The sequence below is a fragment of the Protopterus annectens genome, chromosome 3.part1, assembly GCF_019279795.1.
Source record: "Protopterus annectens isolate FY-2018-M chromosome 3.part1, PAN1.0, whole genome shotgun sequence".
Classification (NCBI taxonomy): domain Eukaryota; kingdom Metazoa; phylum Chordata; order Ceratodontiformes; family Protopteridae; genus Protopterus; species Protopterus annectens.
The window spans coordinates 1,234,699,194-1,234,721,054 of NC_056732.1; the positions used below are offsets into that span (position 1 = coordinate 1,234,699,194).

Genomic DNA, 21,861 nt, shown 5'->3' on the forward strand with positions numbered 1-21,861 from the left:
AGAAGTGAAGAGGGAGTATCGGTGAGTAAAAAATAAGAGAAAAGGTGCGAAAGTTGAGAACAAATGATATAAAGTCAGGAAGAGCAGAAAATCATTTGTCATCTCCTGATTTGAGTTTGCAGAAGGTTCTCCCTTACCTCAGATACTTGAATAATTTAGGTATGACTTATTCCATAATCAAAGTATTATATCAGAACATGTAGACACAGGTTCTTTGAAGCAATTCTTTAAAAAGACCATATTTTTGCTTGCCGCTGAAACGTCTTTATTCACTATCATATCTGAACTTCGTGATCAAAAAGACTGATTCCCCTACCCCCAGCCGATGGCTTAGTAGAGCCAAAGCTTTTCTCATGTAAGTTGCTGTTTTTTGTGGCTATTACCTCTACTTGTAGGATCTTGGAGTTGCATAGCCTGCTTTATGGGGGGCCTTATTTGGATATTCAAAACAATTTGGTATCTTTAAAGATGTTTTAAGAATTTTTTCTCCACATTTTCTTCCCGAGTCAGAATTCAGGAAATAGAATGGCCTTAGACCATCTTGTATGCATCGTTGGCTCATGTTTTACTTGGAGAATGTATGACTTTAACAACAAAGCTTCAGTTAAGGAGGGCTTCAAAGCTGCTAAGTAAACCCTGTCCATGTCGATTGCTGTCTGAATCTTTTTTTTTTTTTTGCTATCAGACCGTAAACCATCCATGCCCTGTGACATCAAAGGACACTCCAGCAAACGTGGCTGTTTCCACTGTCTGCTTCAAGAATGTGTTTGTGTAAATTTACAACAGTCACTTGACAGTGGTTCAGTCTTTCCTCAAGCATTTAAGCTTGGACTGAGATTCCAGGCGTTGAACATTTTCACACTAATGCCTGTACTGTTATATAGCTCAAACTAGTGACAAGGACTTACACCATTTTGCTATGTATAGTAGAATATAACACAGCAAATTACATGAAATTTCAGGAATTCTGTATTAAAGTAAAAATTAGACTCTGAAAAGGAGGGGCTAAAGAGCACTTTGCTAGCTTTTTTATTTTATTTATATTTATTTTTATAGATTACCTCGAATAATGACCCTTGCACTTCCCCTATTCACCTCTGCTAACCCTGCAAAACTTTGTTGTTGGCTAATGGCGCAGGATGTTGGACAGCTGTGCTTCTAGGCACTTCATCAGTACCTGCTCCTAGCTCAGGTTTCAGACTGATCTAACAACCACCAAGTGATGCCATCTTATACTACGCATGCCATAGTAGCTGTGGTATGCAACTTGTAAGTAGGGTGTATTATAACATTTTATAGACTTACCACTGTTGTTTCATTAAGTGGCAGAGCTGGAAGGAGTTCCCATAGCCTGTGAATTTTTGCTAAAGTAGTGGGTGGTATTAGTGTGGGGTTCCCCTAAAGTGGGAGTGTACTGCAGAGAATTAAAGCTTTGAATTGGCAAGGAGTTTCATCCTGTAGTTCTGGGGTTGATTGCTTAAGCTTCCATTTACATGTTATGTAATTGTAAGCAAGTAAGGTAACAAGACAGAGAGCCAGAGTCATTGCTGAAAAAGAGGTAATTGTGTCTAATGGACTTACCCATTTAAATAAAATAAGTAAAAGAACAAACATTTAAGTTAATGGGAGGTAGGAGAGGGTGCTTCTGTAGAAAAAACAGCCAATAAATTAACAGAAGCTAGGAGAGGATACCTCTTAATGATGAGAAAGCATTGTTTGTATATGGGAAGAAGAGGAGAAGCTTAGGCAGTGAACATGTCATGGAAGGAAAGAAAGGGAGCTTGTAAACATGACCGCTATTTTATAGTATCTGGGGGTGGATGTACTGCTTGTGCACACTATGCAATGAGATCTCAGCTCAGGCCTTCTGTCTGCTGTAAGGGTAAACTAGTGTTTATTTTTCTGTATGCTTTTTGGCTCCTTGTTTGCTGACCATTCAGTCTCTCTCTCATGAGCAGCACCCATTCATTCCCTATCAGTGACTACGTTGGCTATTTACACTCAGGTGTGATTGAACTGGAGGGCAAAATCCTCCAGGCAGACATGAAAGCTGCTTTACCCCAACAATCTGCAGACCATCAGCTGCTGGGCTGAGCAGTTTGCAAGCCCCGTACCACAGACCATCCCAACTGGCAGCCCAAGAACCCACAAGAGAGGCCTTATTTCAACAATGAACCTCTTCCACAGCCTTAAAGACCAGCAAATGACTGACAAACCACCCATTGCTGCCACTTCCCTAATCTCTCCGTGGGCCAATTAAAGCAGACATTCAGGCATTTCTTGATTTCAAGCTCTAAACACCTCCTCCGAGAGGCTGCATCACTTCAAGGGAGCTAAATCTTTCCCAGATGCATGCATACTGTCACATATATAGCAATGAAGGCGTCACCAACTTGGAAGCACAAAGCCTGCATCCCCTTCTTTTTCAAGCAACTTTGACCACCACACCAGATTCCACTTGGAAGGTGATAATAAGTTAAGCAGAGCCACTTTTCTGTCTGCCAGGATAGATGAGCAGATGTCTGCTGCTCATTCCTGTCAAACTCCCCACCCAGCTCATCCAGTTTCTAAGACACTAATGAAACTCGGGTCCTCTGAGTCAGAATCGGAACTTTATCATCTCAGAGCTGGGACAACTAATGTATTTATCAAGTCTTAAACCAGTGCAGTGCGGTGAGATCCATGGTGGATCTGAATTCCATAACACAGGCTACATATGCAGTGCTGTGCTAGTAATCTTGCTTGTTATTTATTATACATATCTGTTATTGTTTTAGTTTTGGCCTTGCAGTACATATTAGATATGAAGCAGCTCTTACTTTTTTCACCATTTTGTGATGTCACACTTGGAAGGAAGCCTTTGTCTTTACTTTCTTTGCTAGACAACAGCCTTTAAGTGTATACCCTATATTATTACTGTTGCCTACAGCACAACAAATCTTCTGTTACTCCAGGATTTTTAAACATTATGCATATAGATATAAATGTGTGTGTGTGTGTGTGTGTGTGTGTGTGTGTGTGTGTGTGTGTGTGTGTGGGTGTGTGTGGGTGTATATATATATATATATATATATATATATATATATATATATATATATATATATATATATATAGGTCCTCTTCAGAATCTCAAAATCCTAAAACCTTGAATTTCATATGGTCGAGACCATATGGTCGAAGTTTTAGAACTTCTAAATTCTGAATGGAGATCTGCGTACAGCACAGAATGGGGATTTCCCTTTTCTTCACTGTAGTGCATTCTCGGAGTTTGTATACTTAAGTAGTGGTGGTGGGGGTGGGCGCAGGGGGACTTGCTCCCTGCAGAAATGTTGTTTTTTTTTTTTATTTTTGATTTGTTTTGGAGTTTTAATATTCTGAAACATTGATCATATGACATTTGATGTTTCGGACTTTTGTGATTTTTAAGTGAATCTCTCTCTCTCTCTCTCTATATATATATATATATATATATATATATATATATATATATATATATACTGTCACTCCAACAAGAACCAGACCAGCTCGATACCAGGAACTGCAAGTCCACCAAGTATTAACTAATACAAATAACGCTGACGATAGTTTACCTAGGTTTCATCTTTATTATACAGACTTCTTCAGAACAACTACTCTACACAATCACATTTCTTATATACACTCCCCCCCTAAAATCAATTAACACACTCAATTTCCAATTATTCAATTACTTATTAAATTAATAAATAACATAATTAATTACTTACATTTATACACTGAATAGTGCATCATAAATTAATATAATGTACTAAAAGAACTTTCTTAAAAACTTTTTTAAGACTTCTTTTAAAAATTACAATGACAATACCATGAATAAATTTAATAAAATTAAAATAAAAAATATATATGTTAATGTATCTCTTAAATACATCAACAATATACAATTTACTTCACCCTAAAATATGTTTTAATTTTAAAATAAGAGCTATACTTATATTTTCATTAATACCCAGAAAAACCGTGGCATCCAGCCTCAGTTGCCATTTCATTTCACATATATCCAAATGTACATCCAGGACAGCATCCAGAGTGTCCTTCTTAATTTGCTGTATTGTACAAAACTTAAAATCATGTCCTGGGTATTGCTCAATATGTCTAACCAAGGCGTTAGTATTCCTCATATGCTTAATATCTAAAATATGTTCACTTATTCTCTCCTGTATACTTCTATACATTTTCCCTATATAGAAGGCAGAGCAATGAACACATTTCCCTATGTAAACTACATTTTTACTATAACACTCAAAGTGTCCAGAAATATTTATGGGTACGTCCCCCGCGGTAATTTTTTGGCCAGTAGTTAAAATATGTTTACATGTACTACATCTTCCACATTTGAAATTTCCTTTTACTCTATTTGTCTGATTATTATTGGTACTAGACTGACATCCCATGTCTAATAATTGTTTGAAAGACTTCCCTTTCCTAAACACATTTTTAAGTGCCTTCCCTAATTTGTCCCATACATTACTATCTAATTTTAATAATCTCCAATTTTTCTGTATAATGTTCACTATATAATCAGCATCATAATTATATGTAGTTATAAAAAATATCTGCTCTGTCGTATCCCTTTTATCATTTCTAATATTTTTTGTTACTGCTGATATATTCACTTTTACATTCTCATTATTCTTTAGTATTGCCACGTAACCACCAGTATTCCTTTTGCATATAATTTCATCCTTTATGGAGTCACATAATAAAACTGGATAACCCTGTCTAATGAACATATTTCTTATGAACTCCACTTTAAGAAATTCCTGATATTCACTTACCATCCTGGCAGCCCTAACCATTTGACCTTTTACTATTGCTTTTTTTTGTTGATTAGGATGCCAGCTCTTGTAGTTTAAATATGAATTTGAAAAAGTGGATTTTCTATATATTCCAGATGTCAGACATTTTTTAGACTGGTCCACTTTTAATTTAACATCTAAATATGACACCTCAATTTTACTATACTCAAAAGTGAACCTGAAAAAGTCAACTGTATGGTTTATGCAATGTATGAAAGCTTCCATGTTCTCAGTACCCCCTTCCCAATCCACAAATATATCGTCCAAAAAATGAGTATATTGCTGAATATACTTATTATATTCACTGGTGAACACACAGACTTGTTCCCAGAAGGACATTATATAATTGGCATAAATGGGAGCACAAGCAGCCCCCATTGCTACCCCAGTGATCTGTTTATAATAATGACCTTCAAAAAATATGAAATTATTTTTTAATACTATTTCCATAAGAGTGGTAAATACATTTATACGATCTTGCTCATACATACCAGTTTTAACTTACTGATTTTCCAGCCAATCCAAACCAGTCTCGTTAGGAATGACTGAAAATAAATTGCACACATCAATAGTGAGCAGTATAGTGTGATCACTCATTTTTACTATTTTTAACTTTTCTAAAAAGTGCCAGGAGTCCTTTGTTATATACTCAATTTTTTTAAACATCTCTGCAAATGGAAATCAAGATACTTACTGATAAAACATGTTTTGCTCATTTTGCTGTCTGTCAACTATGGGCCTAAATTTAATGTCATTCAACCCTTTGTGTAATTTTGGTATACCAAATACGTTACTAACCATAGGGTGTTCATTTTTCAAGTAATAGTACTCAGTCTCATCTATCTGCCCCTGAATTAATAAATCTTCTACCATAAAATCTATTTTTAAATATACTATATGAATTTCATTTAAGTTACTTTCTTCATATGTATCATTAGTTAACATATTGAACATATAATCTATATAATCGTTCTTGTCCGTTATTACCATGCCGTTGCCTTTATCTGGCTTCATAAATCGAAGACTTCTGTCACTTGTAAGATCACTCAATAACTTCTCTTCTTCTTTGCTTAAATTATTAATACCATCAAATACTGTGAATTTTTTTCTTTTTTCCATGTACTCCCTTATATCCAATTCACATGCCTTTTCATAAAGGGCTACCATTGCATTTGAAGGCGGATTAAATTTACTCGGTTTTCTCAACATATTCTCATTTTGCACCTAATTGTACATAAACCACATCTTAATGTTCATTTTCCTTGTTAACATTGTTAAATATATCAAAAAATCTGTTAATTTTCCCCTCCTGCCTGGAATAAATGTAACCCCTTTTGACAACAATTCATCATACTCCTCACCAAATTTTTTACTCGAATAATTGTATACTTTATAGTCTCCATACACATTGGAGACTATATGTGGGTTACTGAATAATGAAATGTTTTCCGCCCTTGTATGGTATCAGTAATATTCAACACTTCTCGCAATTTCACATCATCCACTACACTTATAAGATCTATACATGTTGTTTCTGTACCACTCATATTAATTATTTGTTGTGCATTATAGAACAACGAAAAGTCAACTTCATTTGAAAAACTGTCATTAATGTCCACAGTATCAAAACATACAAGTTGCTGGTTAATAACAGTCTCATTTGTTCCTGTTTCGATACTGTTTGCCTGTAGACAGGAACAATTTAATATACCAAGTTCTCCAGACCCATCGTTGTCACAGTCAACAGGAAAATCAGCAACAGAATAAACACTTACTTCTAATAATGAATCCATCAATTCATCTACTTCCATCCCGCTTGATGACTGCTGCTGAATTTTGGTGGATAATTCCACTTTTTTGGTTTCGCCCCTTGCCGATAGTAATCCTGATTCTCATCCCTTTTCTGTTGCTGCCCATTCTGCTCGTGCTTTCGCAACCTCTCCGAACGCCTGGGCCCACCTTCTAAAGGGAATTCACTCTGTTCGAAATTGTAATTGTATTCTTCTGTTGCATCATCACTTCCTGTGCCACTCGCGCATCCTCATTGGCTGTCGTTTTTCGGTAACTTTGGTTACCCTTAGACAATGGATAAACCCTTTTGTTTTGATATTCATCAGTGTCCCTTACGATTTTATGTAATTTCCTTTGATATATCACAGCACAACTCGAATCACTGCTGGTTAACATGTTCGTATAGTTAGTTTGATAATAGTCAAAGTTCAAATCACCCAAAATAATGTCATTTTCTTCCTCTAATTCATTCATTTGGCGAGCTATTACTTGATCATTATATTTAATCATAATTTTCATCAATTCTAGCCCTGTCCGATCAAATAATTGATGTACTTCTTCAATCATGTCATTTTTACCTTCGATACCATTCGGATATCTCCAGGAATGTAAACCTTGTGGTACCAGCCCCAATTCAATATTCCTATGCAAATAACCATTCTCCATTTGCAACTTTTTCATATTAAACAACTTTTTTTCAAAATCTTTGATACGCTCCGCTAAAGTCAAATTAGTCTTTTTAAACATACCCTTTTTTTGTTGTTAACATCTTGTTGAAAGTTAAAGTTATTAATTTTCCATTGCATCTTATCCAAACTTTCTTTATTAGAAACATTGTTGTTACCAGTTCTACCCCCATTCGCCTCATTCGAGCCCGTTCCGGAGGCACTTATATTAGGCGTGAGTTGAGTCAATGGAATACCCAAACTTCCCAATCCTTGACTCACATTCACTGACTGTTGCTGGTCTACTAATAATTTTATCTGCGCCATATGCTCGGACAGCTGCTGATTGATACGACCAAGCAATTCCATAATACCTGAGTGGGACTCCAGATTCTCCATGACATCCACAGACAACCAAAGAAACTGAGAATGCACTCTACACGAACTATCACTCCAACAAGAACCAGACCAGCTTGATACCAGGAACTGCAAGTCCACCAAGTATTAACTAATACAAATAACGCTGATGATAGTTTACCTAGGTTTCGTCTTTATTATACAGACTTCTTCAGAACAACTACTCTACACAATCACATTTCTTATATACACTCCCCCCTAAAATCAATTAACACACTCAATTTTCAATTATTCAATTACTTATTAAATTAATAAATAACATAATTAATTACAGTTTGGGTTTGTGAAGGGACAATCTTGTCTCCTGAATCTGATTGACTTCTTCAAATCAGTCTCCAGAGCCGTGGACGAGGGTAAGGTGGTCCACACAGCCTGTCTGGACCTTGCCAAGGCCTTTGACACCATCCCCCACTCTGGAATCATGTATAGACTTACTAAGCTTGGCATTAATCCCTACTTCACTTGATGGGTTGCCAACTGGCGTACTGACAGAACCCACACTGTAAAAGTAGCCGACTCCAAATCCAGCTCCAAACAAGTGACAAGTGGAGTACCTCAGGGTTCAGTCCTGGGACCGCTCTTGTTTGGCATCTCCTTCTCTGAAGTACAGGCGAATGCTAAGGGACTCTGACTAACAAAGTTCGCAGATGACTGCAAACTGGGAGCCATTATTGAATCCCCAGATGATGTGGATACTCTACAAAAGGCCCTTACAGAAACAGATGCTTGGTGCCAGAGCCATTGCCTCAAGCTCAATGCCAAGAAATGTATAGTTACCCCTTTGGAAAAAAACATGTACCCATAAATTACCACATAGGTGGCAGTACACTAAACACTAAAAGAGTGATAGGGACACAGGTGGATAATGGTCATACCTTCAATAACCACATTGCCACAACAGTCAGGAAATCCATCTATTTGGCACACCTCATCACTAAGGGGCTTTTCATCCAGAAAAAAGGTGGTCATTGTCCCACTGTACTCATCCTTCATTAGACCCATTATAGAATGCAACGCCCCGTTTGGTAAGTACCTCTCAAGACATCTGCAACAACTGGAAAGGCCACAGAAATACCTCACTAAAAGAATCACAGACCTAAAGCAGATGCCTTACACTGACCACTGTAAAAAACTCCAGCTATACTCTTTCGCATACCGTCTACTCAGAGGCAATCTCTGTTTAACATACAAGGCCATGTCAAACCCAGAGCCATTGGACATGCTATACTTAAAGAAATTCCAGTCCCTCAGTGCCACATGCTCCAGGGATCTAAACCTTGTCATCACAATAAACAAAACATGCTGGAGGGATAGGTTCCTGATCCAGAGACTCCCCAGACTCTGGAATAGACTGCCCATACATGTCAAGCAGAGCGCCTCTTTGGCCCTTTTCAAAAGGAACCTTGACGATTGGATGGGAGAAAGGAAATTCACCCCTGGGATCACATCAGTCTCTCTGCTAGACAGGGGTCCAGGGATGTAAATAGTGTGGGAAGTAACAGCCAGGGAATTGTTATGGCTAGGCTTGTATAGGCCCTAGGGCCGATAGCCTAGTACCAACCTATGAACATACCATTACGTGCTTCATGAGTGCCTGCTGTAACCTTAGTCATGTTCCCTTTTAATTTGCTATACCACAACATAACTCATCTTAGTGTATAAAGTACAATCTTGGAGTTTGAGTTGAAGTAGCAGGGAGATTGGGGGAGTGCAGCCCCCCACATGGGGTGCAGGGGGGCAAGTAGTTGAAGAAGAGTAATATCTTTTCTTATTTGTAAGTGTCGGTGTACTCTGTTTTTTCAATATTATGAAATTCAGTATTTTGAGTTTTCGGTATTTTGAACTTTCAAGATTTTGGCTTCAGTAGTTTGAATTTCAAAATTATGAGCTTTCAAGATTTAGAAGCGGATCCGTGCGTGTGTAAATATATAGATATATATGTATGTAGATATATATATATATATATATATATATATATATATATATATAGATATATATATAGATATAGATATATGTATCTATCTAGCTATATATATATGTATATATATATATATATATATGTAAAATATGTATATACAGATATAATATGTATATATAATATATATGCATTTGTTTTTATATATGGAAAGAGGTAATGTTTGTTACTCTTCCTGTACATTAAAGTTACCTGTATTTTCACGTACTGCATTCTTATTAACATTAACCTGTTTATTCTATTAACTTTAGTACCTAGAATCAGTGAGGCCACTCATGGATGATCAGGAATTTAAAAGAATGGAAGGTCTTGCAAAAGACTTTGAGAAGAATCTGGGACCCAAATTACAGTGGTATTTAAAACTAAAGTCATGGTGGGCCACAAACTATGTAAGTAGAATTGGAAGTGCTTTTTAAAATTGTTTTGAAACCTGCCATAATTGAAAAATGATTAACTGTTCCAGATGTCATGAAGAGATTTAATATCCTGATGTAGCATTCAAAATCATTCATGTTTAAGATTTTCAGTTACAGTTTTGTTTTACGCTGACTGATCCTGCATGGTTTGATCACTTTATTTCTAGGTAGTTTGTCATTCTCTTCTGGATGTCCTCCGCTGTCATGTGTGGTAGACTGAATTAATTTTATTTATGTATTTATTTTTTATAATGGCTTACCTGCGTTTGCTGACCATCTGGGTAACTGCAGCAATATCTGTCCCTTTCATCTCTTCAGGACGAGAGGTGCAAGTGTCCTTTATAAAATAGCACCAGCCTCATGGAATTTGTTGCCTGATAAAGGCAAGAATACAAAAGACCTTAAATCCTTTCATTCACTACAAAAACCTACCTCTAAAAAGGTGTGTAAGGGTAGATGTTTTGAAGATTCAGGCTAGTATAGCCCCCCTTACAACTTCATCCTTAGTTTTAGTTTTATCTTTCTCTTCAGTTTGTAATGGATATAACTTTATATCCAAGATAATACAGTTTTGATTGTGGCTTTACACCTAGTGTAGAAATGTGTGGGTATCATTGAGGGAGGTCAAATTTTGTGATTATCGTACAGAAAACAAGCTGGCAAAGCTGAGAGAAAATCAGCTGATCGAACATTGCCAACTTGTTTTCTGTGCAAGATTGTGAATATTGGTGATAGGGGAGTTTGCCTTTTCCCCACTGTAGAGCAATCTCAAAGTTGGTATATATATATAATTAGCAGGGAGTGCAGGAGCCCCCCCCACAATAAAAACAATGTTTTATGTTTTTTCCCCCATTGAAATGAAGTTCAAGGAGTTTTCAGAAGTTCATACATTTTACTGCTCAGTGTAGTGACACATACTCATATGTGCTGTATCCCTTTTTATTAGTAGTAATACATGTGTAGATAAAGATACAGATATTATATGGGTCTACTTTAAAACATTGACTTACTAGAACATCAACTTGCAAATCATTGATGCAGCAGTGCTGAAACTTTAGAATGCCGAACTGCCGGAACATTGAAATTTCACTCTGGGAAACTAACCACTGGGCCACGAATGAGTACAGTATGAACAGAAGCAAAATAAACCCACCAATGTGGGGGGCTGCACCCCCCCACCCCCAACTAAATATGCCAACTTCGAGATTACAGAACAATGGAGAACAGGGCAAAGCTCCCCATGGTGGCCAAGTGGTTAGTTTCCTGCAGTTAAATTGCGACATTCCGGGAGTTCGGCATTCTGAAGTTTCAACGTTTGTCTCAATGATTTGCAAGTCGTTTTAAAGTAGACCCATGCATATGTATATGTATGTGTGTGTGTGTGTGTGTATATATATATATATATATATATATATATATATATATATATATATATATATATAAACATATACACACACACATCGAAAATAAGTTTGTAGAACATTGAAATGTTGAATTTAATAACTCAAAATACTATGTGCATTCGCACAATAGTAATCGTATATGTAAACATCGCTGTAACACCCTTTTGAGCTTGAATCAAGGAAGTGACGTCGGAAAACATCAACGCCTTTAATTTAAACACCCACATCAATGCTCAAAACAGTAGTTTGTAAGTGCGGATGTTTTAATTCCCGATAATATAGTGAGTACAAGTAAATGGTAAGTAAAGTGTAACTATCAAGTTAGTGTGTTGCTAATTGGGAAAAACGTCAATGTTATGCTCAAAAACTCTGCATGTTGCGATAGAATTGTCATTATAGAGAATATATAGTGAAGTTGAAGTAGCTGTTAGTATAGCAAACTTGATGTAATATTGGCTCCTGTAGCAATCTGTAAAGGGTCACAATGAAGGTGGTAGCCATGAACAGACTTCTCCATGTCAGTCAAGCAGCTGTGTGCATTATTGACTTGCTGTACCAGCCATGCTGTTATGGAAATGTGAATGTGCATAGCATATTACTAGACAGTACTATGATGGAATGTATATGTTAATTACTGCTTGCAAAACATTAAAACTGTTCAGGTAATTTATGCAACTGTCTTGAAGAGGTTATGTGAAATGTAGCGCACGCTATGTGATGGCTGTTATACTGTATAGTCGTGTTGTAGGATAGGATTTCCACCTTAGCCACTGTCCAACTCGTGTCTAGTGTGTTACGACTGTAAATGTGCGAATGCCATGACGAAACTATGTCCATTACAATAGACATACCTCCATTTGTACGGCTAAATGAATGCTTAATCTAGTCGCATTCTGCTTGCTGCACCTGTGTCTTATTACATGTATGTGTTTCATATACAGAACAACTGTTCTGTGCAAGTATTACAGAGTATATAATGGATAGTTGTACTGTTCAATGCAGTAAATATGCCTATATCACCCTTTATTTGCATTACAGTACTGTCCAAACAGGGACTGTTACTCTCAAACCGGGACATGTGTTAACCCTAGTTGTAGTTATGTGTGTATTGCATAGCTAAACCTCCTACATATACATTTATTAGGAATTTCAGAACCAGTAACATTCTGCATCATACCTTCTGTATCACCTGAGAGCTGTGTTATGAGCAACTCGCTAATAAGTCCATTGTAGTTCAGGTGGTGAGCTGACAGGATGTCAAAGCAAACAGCAGTTACAGAGTCTACTGGTACAGTTGGTACAGTCTATCGGACATTGGTAACCCAGAAGGGTAGGAAGATGCTTAGTGTGGATGGCTACCAGTACTACCTGGAGAAATGTACAGACAAGAGGAGGTACTGGTGCTGTACCAGGAAGAACAGTGACAGGTGTAAGGGACATTGTATTTCAGAGGAATGTCTGGAGGGTGAGAAGTTATTGAAAAGTACTTCACATTTTCACTGGCCTGACATAGTGCAGCAGGAAGAGAGGAAGGTGCAGCAGGCAATCAGGAGAAGAGCAGACTATGGAAGACCCGTGTAGAGTAGTAAGCGAAGTTCTTGCAGGCACATCTACTGATGTGGTGAATAGTCTGCCAAATACAGATGCCGTGAAGCAGACAGCACGTAGGACACACCATAATAACAGGATGTCCATCATGAGCATGCTGGAGTCCCTCACTCAACTCACAGCAGATATGTTGCCTATTAAAAATGGAACATTTATTGTGCATCATTCACATATAGGCAGTACATCAGTGTACATAGTGATACTGGCAACTGAAGGTAACCTAAGATTGCTCTGTGAGTCAGAATTCATACTGGTCGATGGAACATTTCCCATTAGCACTAGAGAGTGCAGGCAAGTATACACTAGTCACTGCAGTATGTCAGGAACCACTGAGGGCAAGGTTATCCCTGTTTTGTATGGCATATTGCCGTCTAAGACTGAGGAGTGCTACGATCACTTCTGGAAATCTGTTGTACAACTGTGTGATGATTACCAACTGCTACTGAAGCCAGATATGGTTCTCAGTGACTTTGAAAAGGGGGCGGTTAACTGTATAGCTAGGAATCTGCCAGACAGCATACTTAAGGACTGCTGGTTCCATCTCTGCCAACTTGTATGGCAGCAGATACAAAAGTTGAGGCTTGCTTCCCTGTTTGGTAATGTTAAGAGAAAAGGTTTTAAAAACATACTGTTATTTGTCTTTTTCCTGTTCTTGCAAAATGAACATGTTATTTATTGCGATATGCCTATCAAAGATGAACCTCATCTGTGAACAAAATGCAGCATTGCTTATGAACCTGAATGATATTGGTTTTCTGCATTTCAGAATAGAGAGATTTGGTTATAGCTCAGTGAAGCCTGGGATAAGTACGCACGGCCGAGTACGAGTTAATTTACTGGGGCAGGCTGTGTGTCCTGGAAAATTTGAGCTACCGTTGTTGAACTGAACATTTTGTACTTCTTGAACATTCTGTACTAGCTGTGGTTTTGAGGTAATTTGTGATAAACATGTTTATCCTATATGTTTTTCATAGCCAACTGTCAACGGTCAGAAATGTAACAAAAAGTTGTTTTGCTTGCAGTATAAAAGTTGATGTCAGTAAACAAGTTGATCAGATCAGAGGAGATCAGATCAGTCTAGACCGGGCATCTTGGCCAACATGCTGTGTAATCTGGTTAGCTGCTAATAAAGGAAAATTCATCACCTGAGGCAGATGCGACTCGTTTGAATTTTTTCTTCTGACATTTTGGTCCTTCGGACCGGAAACCTCTACGAAGATACGGATCAGACCAACAGAGAGACCAAAAAACCTGTGCAGGTGAGGGTTTCTCATCTTAAGATTCCCTCGACTGAAAGTCCTCAGACTGATTTGTCGTTGAGAAGAGGCCGGCCGCTCTCTGATCCCTATCTAAAGGATGGTTTCTGAATGAAAAGAGGAAACCGAGTCTCATCTGGTTCAGGTAGGATGAAAAATAAATTTCTTTTAATTTAATTTAATCTTGTCGACAAGGTTTTATTTTTAGTTAAGGATGGGTAGGATTACTTGTTAAGATTATTTTGTTAGGGTCACCCGTTAAGATAGTCCCATTTTATAATAAGCCCTGTAAAATAATTTTGATACAGTCCTAAATACCTGAGAAAAAAAAAGGAAAGGTAAAATAAGAAATCTAGGGGAAACATGGGTTCGAGTTGCTGCAAGTATGAGAGTGATGCCTGTTTAAATGTTGATGCTAAGTATATGAAAGGTTTAAACAAAAATAATGTTAAATTTTTGAAAAAGTGGAAGTCGAGATATGATTTTGATGGTACACTGAATAAGAATGCCTGTGCAAAATTGGTTAGAGATTTGAAAAGAGATGCGGGAACTAGAACCAAAAAACAAAGACAATTGGGATTTCCCCAAGCACAAAAATGGTTAGAAGAGGCAAATAAACGAGCTATAAAAGAAAAACAGTGCCAGGAAAAAGAAAAAAAATAAATCAAAAGGGATCACTGGTGCCAAGTGGAAAAGTAGCTTTATTTTTAGATAAGGAGGATGAGCATACAGTTTGTGCGGTACAAAGGCAGGCAACTGCCCCACCGTATGGGGAAATTGCTGCTGTTGTACCGGCAGAACCGCCTCAATGTCAGTCTGAAGATGTGGGATCTGTACAGCAGGGTGGGTTATTGGCTGCTCAAGGAAACGTTGTGACCCCTCCAATTTACCTGCAAATTCCCGTAGTACCCAAGGTTGCTTTGCAACAGATAGACCAACCTATGCAGTTAAGGTCGGGACCAGCAGGGCAAGGACGTTGGGCCATTAAACTTTCTGACAACTCAGAAGCCCTTCCCTTAATACAAGTTGCAAACCCACAAGCAGGGTATGTTGGACAAGAGCCAACTATTTTAGTTTATCGTCCCTGGGCTAGAGAGGATGTAAAACGAGCTACGGATGGTATTCCTCATCCCAAGGTTAATTTTCAAAAGTTTTCTGAGGACATAGTTGGTATGCGTTTAAGTTATCATCTAAATGGTTTAGAAGTAGAACAAGTAGTGCGACAAATCCTGGGTCCAGATTGGCACTTAGTTTGTGGTGGTTGGACATGTAAGGCAGATGACGGCACTACATTAAAGCATAATTCTGGGGTGTTAGACACGCAAGTCACTGATCTGTTGAAGAGAATTTCTGATAAGTGGCGTCCAAGAGCAGATTGGACAGTAATAAATCAGTGCATCCAAAATGATAATGAATCTGTAGATCACTATATTGTAAGATTGACAGAAGTGTTCAATAACCATTGCGGAATGATGATTCCGCAGGATCAGACTGCTGATAGTCTGTACGAACAGCAATTGAAAAACGCTTTTCTTAAAGGTTGTAAGGCTCCGATAAATAGTTTTATAACTAAGCATATGGTTGATCACAGAACATGTAGACTGCAACCTTTGTTTGAATATGCACGGCATGCTGAGCGACATTTCAATTTAAAAAAGAAAAAGAAAGTACAAGTGTTAGCAGTAGGGGATGATGGTGGTTTATTTTAGGTACTGGACTAAAGGGGGCAAGGGCGCCGTGGTGGCGGACAAAGACGTGGGGGCCCGAAATGGGACATGTCGTATAAACAGGGTGGACATTCAGAGGAGTATGAGGGGAGGTTAAAACGTGGAGAATGTTTTAAATGCGATAGATGTGGGCACTTTGCTGCCGACTGCGAAGAGTGGCAACATCCCCCACAGCTTACGAACAAGGGCTCCGCATGACTATATGATAGTAAAGGAAGGTGCCAAATTCATTATTGTGATTATTGTAGAGAAGAAGAAAGCGAGAATGATTGTGATGATGATGAGGCAGACACTCTTTGCGATGAATGTCAGGACACCCAGGAAATTAAGGAAGGGCGGGGTTGTGACTGTTAAGTCATAAACCTGGCACATTTGGGTATTGCTATGCATCTGGATCAAAAACCCATGATTGGTTGAGGGACAGAAAGTGGAGTTTTTATGTGATTCAGGTGCATCGTGTACACTTTTGGGTCCAGCAGTTCTACCCCCGAACTGCGAAATAGATGAGTTTGTCCTTGTGAAAGCGGCAAACGGGAAAATCTATAAGGAACCACTGTCTCATCCTCTATTGTTCACAGATCCGCGAACGAACCAAACTGTTAGGTGTAGGGTAATTATATCGAAAGTTTGTCCAGTTAATTTGCTGGGAAGAGATTTGATGCATTTGTTTGGAATAGCGGCAATTCCCACACCTAAAGGCATTGAGGCGAAAAGGTTAGTGGATGGCTTGGTGGTACAAGGAGTACAAGACTTGTTTTACTGGTATAGCAGCCAGGACTTGATTTCAAACGGGCCGGGGAGGGTTGATACAGATTTGATCAATCTAGCTTTAAATAAATCTTGGAGCGGGTCACCACAAGTTGCGGCGCACTTACATTGTACTATGTATTACAGACAGGCCCCTGGTCTGGATAAAGAATTTGAAAAAGAATTCTTTAGGCACAAATGTGCAAGGATAATTTTGAATGATATGTTTTGGGATAAGCAAGGTAATACAGTAGTGACCTGTGCTTTGACCAAGGAAATGAGTTCTTTATATCGCTCAGGTTATAGCCCACATATTTCAATTACTAAAGCGGTGGGGACACATTGGGTAGATTTGGCGAAAAAGGTAACAAATTGGGACACTATGTCCAAAAGTCTGTTGAAGGATCAACAGATCCAGGTACAAAGATTAAATTGGGTGACTTGGGCACAACCAAGTGTGCACCTCAGGGATGACAAAACAGAAATGGCATGACAAAGCCTCCTAACTCAAGAGGAAGATAGTGCGTTAAGTACCTTACCTGTAGATTTATGGTCAAAAGGTAAAGGGGATGTAGGAATGATGAAAACAGCAAGTGAAGTTTGTATAACTCCAAAGTCAGGTTTTAGACCTCGTAAGCACCAATACCCGCTAAGTAAACAAGCAGAAGAAGGAATTAAGCCAGTCATTGAGCAGCTAAAACAGGTAGGAATTCTTGTTGAATGCCCAGATTCACCCTGCAATACTCCGTTGTTTCCTGTAAAGAAACCGGATGGGTCATGGAGGTTGGTTCAGGATTTACAAGCAGTTAATTCGGCTGTGATCCCAAGAGCACCGGTGGTCCCTGACCCCTATACATTACTTAATGATTTATTACCTCAGCACAGATGTTTTTCTGTCATAGATATAAGCAATGCCTTTTTCTCCATACCACTACATAAGTAGAGTAGATTTTGGTTTGCATTCACTTATCAAGGTAAAAGATACACCTACACCAGATTGCCACAGGGCTATTGTGAGAGTCCAACAATATTCGCACAAGAAATGGCTGCTGCCCTTCTTAGTTTTTTAGCTGAGCAAGGACATAAGGTAAATAAAGAAAAGCTACAATTGTGGAAAGCACAAGTAAAATACTTGGGTCATTTAATTTCGCAGGCAGGTAGACAATTGGAGAACAAAAGAAAACAAGCAATTCTTGAGGCACCTATGCCTACGACTAAGCGGGAGATGATGTCCTTTTTAGGTGTGACTAATTTTTGTAGAAGCTGGATCCCTAACTATGCTGAGGAAGTAGGGCCATTGACCGCACTGATCTATGATACTCCAATGGCGGCTAAGAATAATATACAGTGGACAAATAAGGCAATACAGGCATTTATTAGAATTAAGCAATTGATAGCAGGATCCTCTCTTTTGGGTTTTCCAAACTATTCTAAGCCGTTTGTACAAATGGTTGATTGTAAGGGAGGATATATGACTTTGGTTCTGGTACAAGTACATGGGGATAAACAGAGGCCGATAGCTTTCTACTCCTCCAGATTAGATCCTGTTGCAAGGGCATTGCCGCATTGTGTTCAAGCTGTGGTGGCGGCTGCCATGGCAGTACAAGCCTCAGCATTATTAGTTTTGTTTCACCCATTACAATTGCGGGTTCCACATTCATTTTGCAAGATAAGATAACCTTTTTATCTCCTAGTCGACATTTGTCGTGTATGACAGTGCTGCTGACACAGCCTCATATGACCATTGAAAGATGTACTACTATTAATCCGGCGACACTTTTGCCGACTCCAGAAGAAGGTACTCCACACGTTTGTTTAGAGAGCATTCATGACAAAGTACTTCCCCAACCAGATTTAACGGATATTCCGTTGATAGATTCTGATCTTGTTTTGTTTGTAGACGGATCAGCAAAGAAAGACACTGTAGGAAAAACACTAGTAGGGTATGCTGTCACCACAGAAACTGAAGTTTTGGAGGCAAAAGGATTGTCAAACATTTATTTTGCACAGGCAGCTGAGTTGGTGGCTTTGACTCAAGCTTGTACCTTAGGGGAGGGTAAAAAAGTGACAATTTATACAGATAGTCAATATGCTTTCTCCACTGTACATGTTTTCACTCAACTATGGAAGAATAGTGGAATGGTTACTGCGACAGGCAAACCAATAAATCACAACGATTTAATTTTACAGTTGTTAGATGCAGTGCAACTACCACTTCAGATAGCGATATGTAAATGTTCCGCACATACCAACAGAAAAGATCCTGTCTCCAGGGGAAATGCCCTTGCTGATATGGCTGCAAAAAAGGCAGCTCAAGAAAATTATTTGCTTTTACATGATAATGATTTGGAGCCCGGACACCTCTTAGAAACACTAAAAGTAATGCAAACATTGACGACACAGAAGGAAAAATGTCGTTGGGTAAAATATGGTATCACTCAACAGAGTGGGTTGTATAGGGCATCAGATGGCAAAATAGTATTACCCTCAAACCTTTTTAGGTATGTGGCATTGTTTAGCCATGGACCTGCCCATGTAGGAGTACAGACGATGATTCAAATAGTGTCTAAGGTGTTTTGGTGTAAAGGGTTTTCAACTTATGCAAAGCAATTTTGTTTATCTTGTTTATTATGTGCAAAGTATCATGCTCGGGGGGGGGGGGGGGAGTTAAAAAGTCTCAGCAGGAATTCCCTACCCCTCCGTATCCATTCCATACACTCTGTATGGACTTTATTGAATTGACACCCTCAGAGGGAAAAAGGTTCTGTTTGGTCATTATTGATGCTTCTTCTAAATGGGTAGAAGCTTTTCCAGTGAAGCATCCGAATGCACAAACAGTAGCAAAGCTTTTGACTACAGAAATAATTCCCCGATTTGGCCTACCAAGACGCATTTACAGTGATAATGGGTCTCATTTTGTTAACCGGATTGTTCAGAAATTGGGTCAAGTGTTTCAAATTGATCTCAAAAATCATTGTGCTTACCATCCCCAATTAGCTGGAATGGTGGAAAGACACAATGGTGTCTTGAAGAGTAAGCTCTGCAAACTAATGGCAGAAACACATAGGTCATGGACTGCGTGCCTTCCGTTGGCACTCCTGTACATGCGAATCTCACCTTCCTACAAAGGACTTACACCATTTGAACTTTTGTTTGGGAGACCATATTACGTCCCGCAGTGGCAAGGATTGTTGCCAGCGGAACGTGAGGGGGGTGAGGATCTAGCGGATTATATGAAGAAGCTGCTAAATGTCAAATCTCTTGTAACCAATGACTCCTTTGCAGATTCCAGAAATGAAACCTTGTTAAGCATGGCACCCGGGGACTGGGTGTGGATCCGAATTGTGAAGAGAAAGAATTGGTCATCCCCCAGGTGGGAAGGCCCATACAAGTACTTATCTCGACACCTACGGCTGTAAAGATCGCTGAGAGGACTTTGTGGATTCATATCACCCACTGTAAAAAACTCGAGGCTCTTCCTTCTGCCATTGATATTGGTCAAACTCAACCGGACCTCTGAGCGCAAAGTCTGGCTACAAAGGGGGATTAGCCCAATAGGGGTTAGTTCGTCTCAAACCCAGTGAAGAAACCAACGGCGCGAGGTAGTCCTTAGGGAGGATGGCCATGTTCAACTGGTACTTGAACTGTCACATTATGATGATTTTGGTGGCGAAAGTAAATATGTCCATACCAGAAGGAACAGTTGCAAGAGAAAAAGGAATGGCGGTGCTGCAAATGCAAACAGGTGTTACTACTGTGTTTAAGCTGAAACTTTGTGAAGGAATTTTGGACTGTTCTAAATGGAACAATAATAATTTCTTGACTCGTGCAAAATACTTGTGCAATAGAGACTGTACGTCCTGGTCAAGTGTTTGGTGGTCAACAGATGTGAATGGATGGGAAACAAGTGGTGCAGTGATACCAGAGAAAGATAAAAGCAGGCAACAAAGAATAGAAATTGTGCATTTCCAAGGTATCGGAGTAGTTACTATAACCATTGTGTCGCCACAAGAAAGTGATTCAGGAGTTTATGGAATCGGAGTGTCTCTTCCAACTAGAACTGATCCTTTGGGGGCCCTCCAACTTAAAGTACAAAGCCTTAAGAATGCTACAAATAAAGCAGATTTTGCCTTCACAAAAGAAGAACAATTGTTACTCAAGACGGGATTCGTACACCATAATGAATGGTTATATTGGGTTAGATATAGTACCCGAGAAGCACATCGTGAGAACTGTATTTCTTGTGCTGAAGGTAAACAGCAATTAGCAACAGTCCCACTGATGCAAGATGAAGGTAACCTAACATGTCTGTTGAAATTATTCTTCAACAAAACTGAAGATAAATGCAAAGATGAAACTCAGTGTTTTCCAGTCATAAGCAAAGTTGAGAAACCGCCTGCAGCGATTTCCTATCCAGGTTCGTATATGTGCATTTCCAGAGATGGCACAGGGAAAAATTATGGCAATATGGGACAGAACTATTGCAATGTTACTGTGAATGGCAATGGGAATCCATTTCTGGAGAACCAAACTCATAGTTTAGCAGACGTATGGTGGTTATGTGGAGACAACAAACTCAGATCAAGGCTTACGATTCCCTGGAAGGGAACTTGTGCACTTGTAAAGTTAATTCTGCCATTCTACATTTTCCCAGTTCCAGCAAGCAATTTCGTAAGAGAACTTGAAATAAAGCCGAAGTGGTTGAGTAGGAGAAAAAGAGAGGCACCGAAGCAATCTTTCGATAATGGTGTCTACATCGATAGCATTGGCGTACCAAGAGGTGTACCTGATGAATACAAAGCAATAAACCAAATAGTAGCTTGTTTTACATCCATCTTTGTCTGGATTCAACCCAATAAGAATGTGGACTGGATCAACTACATTTACTATAACCAGCAGCGTTTTGTGAACTATACCAAAGATGCATTGAAAGGAATTGCCGAACAACTGGAGGCCACTTTACAGGTGGCATGGCAGAATCTAACTGCGTTGGATATGCTCCTGGCCAAAGAAGGAGG

The 21,861-nt window shown here is 38.8% G+C and overlaps 1 protein-coding gene across 1 annotated transcript in view; it reads left to right on the plus strand.

Moving 5' to 3' along the window:
• The window catches only part of CPT1A (carnitine palmitoyltransferase 1A), an 849,468-nt gene that overhangs the window by 290,910 nt on the left and 536,697 nt on the right, over window positions 1–21,861 (plus strand). Inside the window, exon 6 of the mRNA XM_044067299.1 lies at window positions 9,938–10,075. Coding sequence (XP_043923234.1) covers window positions 9,938–10,075 — 138 coding nt within the window. The remainder of the gene's footprint in view (window positions 1–9,937; window positions 10,076–21,861) is intronic.